Genomic DNA, 7,434 nt, shown 5'->3' with positions numbered 1-7,434 from the left:
CAAAGTTGCCTCTGTGATGCTGTGGGTTTAGTGTGCCTCTGAGCCTTTCAGTGGTTTCTCTCTCTCGCTCTCTCTCCTCTCCTCTCTCTCTCCTCTCTCTCTCTCTCTCTCTCTCTCTCTCTCTCTCTCTCTCTCTCTCTCTCTCTCTCTCTCTCTCTCTCTCTCTCTCTCTCTCTCTCTCTCTCTCTCTCTCTCTCTGACCTATATAATCCACAGAGCACTTTCTGAATGAGCCACTGAAATCAAATGAATGCTTGATGAGAGCAGATGGATTGGTCTCTCTCTCTCACGCTTTGCCTCTGACCATCTACCGACAACGTTCTGTCGTCTCCACCCGATCGCCCGTCTGCTCTCCGCCGTGAAGTTGAAATTAGCCTCGGTTCAAAACGTCCGCCGTGACACGTTACAACGGTGGCCCCCCGTTTGCCACAACGAGACGTAGAGGTCAACACAAGACTTTAACTGTATCAGAGCTCTTTGTGGTGTCATCATGTGCTGCGGTTGTGTTGTTTCTCCCAGTGTTTTGCAGTGCGGTCTCTGGGCTGGTGGAGATGGCCGAGGAGGGACCTGGCACCAGGCAAGAGCAGCGTTGCGGTGAACAACTGCATCCGACAGCTGTCCTACTGCAAGAATGACATTCGAGACACCGTTGGCATCTGGGGAGAGGTGAGGAGGGTTGTGCAACAGGCATGGCATATTTTGGCTGCTCCTCTCAAGGGAAACGGCTTCGTAGTCTTGGACGCGAGGGATTCGGGAGGGACGATGGCAAACTACGACGACGGATTAAAAGATAAACATTTGGTGGAAGAAAAGATCAGCGCAGTTAACAAGGGGCCGCAGTGTTCTAAAATGTATGCGGAAAGATGGAGGGAGCAGCGAGGAAGGGAAAAATAGCAGAGCAATGTTCCAAAGACTTTCGCTCTCGCTGCTGTCCGTTTTATTTATGTGACAGAAGAGAGGGAGAGAGAGCTGCATCCTTTTTTCAGCAACCTTTCATCCACCCCCACCCCCCCCTTCTTTTTAGAGCTCAATCATTTATTTAGTGGCCCTCAAAGCCAGAGAGGCACACATGCATCGCCACTTTTACACCAGACACCAAAGGCAAATATACTTTGCAGGTAAAGTAAAGGAAAACACGTGACCTTTCAAGAGCCACTTGTTTTCACAAATGATCCTGCAGGATATATGTTCTAATTTGTGCCTCTGTGTGTGTGTGTGGTGTGTGTGTGTGTGGTGTGTGTGTGTGTGTGTGTGTGTGTGTGTGTGTGTGTGTGTGTGTGTGTGTGTGTGTGTGTGTGTGTGTGTGTGTGTGTGTGCGCTCAGGGGAAGGACATGTACCTGGTCCTGGAGAATAATATGTTGAACCTGGTCGACCCCATGGATCGCAGCGTACTTCACTCTCAGCCAATTGCAAGTATCCGAGTCTGGGGTGTCGGCAGAGACAACGGCAGGTCAGTTTCGTTTTTTGTTTTTTGTTTTTGTTGTTTTTTACAGGAACACATCTTTACTCTTTCTGCTTCTCCCGACTCACAATTTGGGTGTGGACATTTCGCTCTGAGAAACAATGTACTCAATCACCTGTAACTCGTCTATAACGGGGGTCTTGCGGAAGGTTTTCTGGGCAGATAATTAATTATCTTCCGTTGCTGGGGTAAAAAAAAAAAAACGCAGGTACTTTTTTTTTTTTGATAAAGTTGAGATGTGAATGTTTCCGCGCACACTTTGTAAAAAGGTCACGGTAACAAATGAGGGCAAGCAGACAGGCGGTGCAGTGACAGGGTCATGGGGGTGGTTAATGATTGATGATGAAGGGATGGTAACATAAGATTAATTCATCAGTACAAAGGAGAGGATGAGAGGGAGAGAATGGCCTTTATTCTCTTTTACCACCAATTCCCAACTGGCTCTCTGTCCCTACCAGATGAATTTAAAGGCACGTTCACAAATCAGCAGCACACTGACATGATGCCGTTTTTCCCCCCAACGTAGATTAAAAGCTCTATGGCCTCTCCATGGACGTATGAAGCGTTCGCCTTTTTAAAAGAAACATAATGTGGAACTGATGCTTGTTGTCCAGCAGAGGGCGCCGTGCACTGCTACTACTTGCCGCTACAGGATTCAAGCCCTGTAGAGATTATCTGAAAGCTGGGGTGGCGTGCAACGCTGCAGGACTCCGGTGCGACGGGATTTTGTCGCGAACACACTCGTGATCATTCAGATGTGGCATCTTACAGTATGTTGATAACTCAAAGCAGTTTTACGGGGTATTCAGCCTTTATTCTGAGCAAAATAGTATTCACCTACAAATAGTAGGCGTCTGAGCAGTGGGAATACTCGAGTTGCAGCAGAGGGAGGAGAGAGAGAGAGAGAGAGGGATTGGAAGAGGTGGTGGGGGGGGGGTTTGGCAGAAGAGAGGGAGAGGGGGATGAAGCTGCCATAGGGGGAGGTATGGTTAGTGCTCACTGGGTGTGGAGCCGGACAGTTGAGGAGAGTGTGCACGCACGCAGCGTTGCCAGGGATTGATGCTGTGAGTGTGAAGAGACACTTGCGTTCACAGGATTACCTGCCAAGACAAACTGTGAGTATATGGGAATGTTTTCGTCGTACTTGTGGAGCTATCACTCGGGATTATTATCTTACGAAGGCGCAAGAAAAAGAAGAGTGACCGCTGAGGAGGGGCCTTAGTTTGTAGAGTGGTGTTTCTGTGTCGATTGTATATACGGAGCTGATCTGACGTGTGCACGTGCAGGTGGGGCGAAACATGTATATGTTTGGTTGAACGAGGGTTGGAGTGATTACACAACGGCGTGATGTGTTGAAGAGTTGTGCTGCTTTGAGTATGCAACCACTGGAATTAAAGGGAAAAGCTTCTGTGTACACGACAGGCAGTTTCAATGACATATGTTGCTGCACAGCAGTAACCATAAACATTATTTTTATCTGTAAAAAAAAAGGAAAAAAAGAAAAGAAATGCAAGCAATTTTCCAATATTCCACATCTGCTTCATTTCCAGACAGTTAAGATAAATGTCTGCGGCTTCACGCGCTAATTTCCATTTTGTTAGTTTATTCATGAGTTTGAGTGGCGTTGATATAAAAAGTAATGCTAAACCTTGTTGGAGCGGGGATTTCCCCTCCCTCCCTCTCTCTCTCTCTCCTCTCTCTCTCTCTCTCTCTATCTCTCTCTCTCTCTCTCTCTCTCCTATCTCTATCTCTCTCTCTCTCTCTCTCTCTCTCTATCTCTATCTCTATCTCTATCTCTCTATCTCTACCCCCCCCACCCTCCGTTGCCTCCCACCTCTCATGGTGGGCCTGGAAACTCATTATCACCATTGAGATTACACACATTCCCACAGCAACCTTGACATTTTCACGGGCGTCAGGATGATGATTAGATTATATTCAGAATGAGATATCACCCCCCCCCCCCCCCATCTTCTCCCATCTTCTCGCTTTCCCCAGACTTTTATCTTCCCCTCTTCATCTGTGTGTTTTACTCTGCCCTCATCCTCACGCATTTATCTTTATCTGGTACGCGCCTGCAGTTCACTACCAATTTTCTCTCCCGGTGTTTCACATTTCGTCTCATTATGCCCCCCCCGCTCTTCGCGCTCGTGTCTCGGTAACTTCCTCTTTGCGTTGCTTTTGAGAGACACTTGCAGGTTATTTGCCTCCGGGGTCCTTTAGAAAACAGACCAATTTAAGTTCAATTGCGTCCAGCCTTGAGTCTCCGTCTCCCGTCTCCCGTCTCCCGTCCCGCCATTCATCCGCCCGCTAACTTGCTCAATTTCTTTCACTTTTTCATATTTCAGTTTCAGGTTAAGTGTACGTAGCAAATTGCCTGCAGTGCAGCTCACATCTACCCCTCGCCGTTTCAAGACATGGATTTCAACCACACTGCTCCGCAAACTCTTTTTTTTTTCTTTTTTCTTCTGCACGGTAGTTCTGCAGGAATGTGGGCGGTGGCATGAAAGGGAAATATGTCACTCAAGGTTAATTTTGCATGTGTGTGTGTGTGAGCGAGTGGGACTCTCGTCACACAGCAGGGGGCTGGTGTGGTGGATCCCCCCCCCCCCCCCCCCCCCCCCCCCCCCCGCCCTCCTCCCCCTTCCACTAACTGTCTGCCTTTTCCTTCCTTGCTTTCTTGGATACAGAGAGAGGTAAACACATTCCTTTATTTCATACATGACTCCCTCCATCCAGTATCTCTCCATCATCTGTCATTCTTTATTGTTTCATTTCCTCTGCGTCTCAATTTTCTTCATGTACTGGACAGACACGCGCGCGCACACACACGCCACACACACACACACAATCATAGTTGTAGGAAATGAAATGAGGGTGACCTCCTTTGTCCTCGTCGATCCTCAAGATATTTTTTTTTTAAGTGTGTACTCACACACACACACAGACACACACACACACACACACTCACACACACACACACACAAATGCGCAAATAAGGTTTTGGTGGATATTTTCCCCCGGGGGGTCTGAAATCTCGTTAACCCTCAGGCCCCGTGTTTCCTACGACATGACATATTGAAGATTTGGAGATGGAGGGAAGTTATTCAGATCGGTTTCTGTGCATTTCTGAACGACGTAAATCAGGCAGTGGTTTAATTTGATGCGGCGATATTTCTTCTTTAAAGAATCAAACGTCTTCATTCCTCGCTTCTCCCCCGCCCGTCTCCTTCCCTTCCTCTTTTCGTTCTTCATTCCTCCTATTCAGCAGAGTTAGATTGTTTTCGGCTCCAGTGGGCCCAGGGGAAAGTTCTCTCCTGCTGTCACTCTATTCAGCTCCTTCTTGCATCACGCTGCTCTATTGATCTCTGGGGTCCATCGACTCTGTGCGTGCGTGTGTGTGTGTGTGTCTCTCTCTCTCCTTTACTCATCCCACTGATAAAGGTCAGTTCATGTTTCATACGTCTCCCGTCCTCTCTTTCCCCAAGAGTGGGCACACATATTCAAACCCGATGAATCCACAGCAGTGCTTCATGTAGAATCTCTGCTTCGCCGAAATCAACAAAGCCGCGTTGCAGTTTGTGTTACTTTTAACTCGGTGCCTTCCACCTCTTTTCAGGGACTTTGCGTACGTGGCGAGGGATAAAAACACCAGGATCCTGAAATGTCATGTGTTTCGCTGTGACACTCCGGCCAAAGCCATCGCCACCAGCCTGCATGAGATCTGCTCCCGGGTGAGTCCCGAAGGCCTGGACAGGACGAACACGCCAGGCCAAGTCCGGTTTTGGACCAATGGACTCGGCTGTATGGTTCACCGTCTCTCCTCCCAGTCAACAAGAAGCGAACAAGACTTTATTACACACTAATCCTCCCGAAGCACATGGGAAGTTTATGACACAGAGTCAAATGTATTATGGAGCACTTACTAAAAATGCATCACTTCGAACACTGGAAGGGTACTTGAGATTTTAATTTTGCCTCTTGAAGCGCACAAATTAGAATCCATAGAAATGAACACTTTACGACCAAAGGTGGTTCTTCGGTTGAGATTAGAAGTGATTATATGGCAATTATGTGTAATAAATAATATTTTATAGGGTAAAATAGACCTCCTTTTTGGGAATTTTCTGTCTTGCATGTCATTTTTTTTTTTTTTTTAACTTTTGACTGAAATAATGTTTAAATCAAAAATCATAAAGAAATCAATAAAAATTATTTTAAAGCAAAAAAATGTATATATATATATATATCTATCTGTTGAGAACTTCATTCAGTGTGAAAAATATATCGGACTCAAGAATGTGAACCAAATTTCAGGCTTTATGCCTCCAGAACAGTTCAAGAGAGTTTTTTTGGATGCAGATGAATTCAAGCAGCACTGAAAGAACGGTATTCAAAACACGTTGTTGTTGTTGTTGTTGTTGTTGTTGTGTCTGCTCCAAATATAGAATTGATAGACTTGCCTATTGTCCCCATAGAACACATTTGCAGCCTCAGCCGTTAATCTGGTTCTGGAAGGCATCTTTGAATTGTTCTTCCATCCACACAGACTCGTACTCTATTGGTAAATTCAACTTCGTGGATTTTTTTTTTTTAAAGGCACATTTGAAAAGTTCTTGAACCGACAATGAGTTCGATACTGAAACTTGAGAGGAACCAATTGTCCATGTTGTGCACGTCAATACGGGCTCTCTTGTTAAAGCCCCCCCCCATAGCTCTCCAGCACTCATTTTTGTCTCTCCCTCTTCTTCACCCTCCTCCGGTATACTCATTTTCTCCTTTGGCTTTCAATCATTATTTCCTCACTCTCGTCCTCCAGATCATGACAGAGCGAAAGCATGCCAAAGCCATGGCAGGAGGTTCTCTCCAGGACAGAATGCAAGCGGGCCTGGATCTCCCCCTGCAAGGTAGTCATGGTGCTTATTTAGACATGTGCCGCCCAAAATAAATAACGAGTCATTTTAGAGCCATCCAATCAGTTTTGAAGCCTTAAATGTGACCTGTGGACGTTTCCTGGTCACCGAAGCTGCGTTTACATTCAAAGTGCATTTTCATGGTATGTGTGGGTGTGTTTTAGAGGTTTGACATATGTTGTGAATACATTTGTGTCCTTATAAATCATTCAGAACATGAATAACTAAAATCCTGCATTGTTTACATCCATATTTACCAGCTTGCGGTCTTTTTTTTTTAAATTTTTTTTTTCCATCTCTGCAGCATCGCTGCTCTGTTTCGTCTGTTTGACAGTTGGTTAAATAGTTGCAAAATACAGATAAAAGTCAAAGACTCCAGTTTGCGTTTGCGTATAGTTCCCGAGGTAGATCAAGACATTTCATCAGCGCTGACAGCAGCAAGATAAACTGTTACTTCCAGAAGACAATTCCGATCCGTTTTAAGAAAATAAGCAGCCTAAAAAAAAAAACCAAAACAAAATCATAGTTTAGCAGTGCGATCACAATTTATTAAATCCTAAACCACCAAGGGCAGAAATTGTTGGTGATTTAAGTTTGGTTGACAATCAATCACCCAGTGCACTGAAAAAAAAAAAAAAACAACTAAAAAATATTGTAAATAACAGATGACTCTTATGTTTACAGTCTAAAAAAACAGATACGCTGAGCAGAGCCCTCTTAATGAAGGAGAAAACAAACAGACTCATCCACATGCATGCACAGGTACTTTGTACTTCATTTGCTGCACGAGGTGTTTCGGGGGAATTCCATTTTACGTAGAAGTTCTTTACTTTTGATCCCGACATTTGAACATAAACAGCTGTACCTTTCATGCCAAAGCATATTTGTGACCCAGGCCGACTCCCATTTAGTCATGAAGGTGATAAGAAGCAGCCCTTCCCGTCATCACTCACCGGTCCGTCTCCTGTTCGCCGTCACTTTGTCAGAGAGAAGAATGACTGGCTTGTCCTGCAGGATTTCATTTATACGCTCACGCAGTATTTGGCTCAGGTGCACCA

General features: G+C 45.4%; 1 protein-coding gene across 1 annotated transcript in view; it reads left to right on the top strand.

The window, feature by feature from the left end:
* Nucleotides 1-405: 405 nt before the first annotated feature.
* LOC308149407 (amyloid beta precursor protein binding family B member 2-like) overlaps nt 406-7,434 on the top strand; it is a gene marked incomplete at its 5' end in the record, with an annotated part of 13,207 nt that continues 6,178 nt past the window's right edge. Inside the window, 5 exons of the mRNA XM_080521135.1 lie at nt 406-444; nt 520-666; nt 1,324-1,451; nt 5,083-5,197; nt 6,283-6,370. Of these exons, the coding sequence (XP_080377261.1) occupies nt 406-444; nt 520-666; nt 1,324-1,451; nt 5,083-5,197; nt 6,283-6,370 (517 nt within the window). The remainder of the gene's footprint in view (nt 445-519; nt 667-1,323; nt 1,452-5,082; nt 5,198-6,282; nt 6,371-7,434) is intronic.

The sequence above is a fragment of the Blennius ocellaris genome (assembly GCF_963422515.1).
Source record: "Blennius ocellaris genome assembly, chromosome: 3".
NCBI lineage: Eukaryota > Metazoa > Chordata > Actinopteri > Blenniiformes > Blenniidae > Blennius > Blennius ocellaris.
The sequence above is the reverse complement of the archived record's forward strand: the minus strand, read 5'-3'. Positions and strand labels throughout refer to the sequence as shown.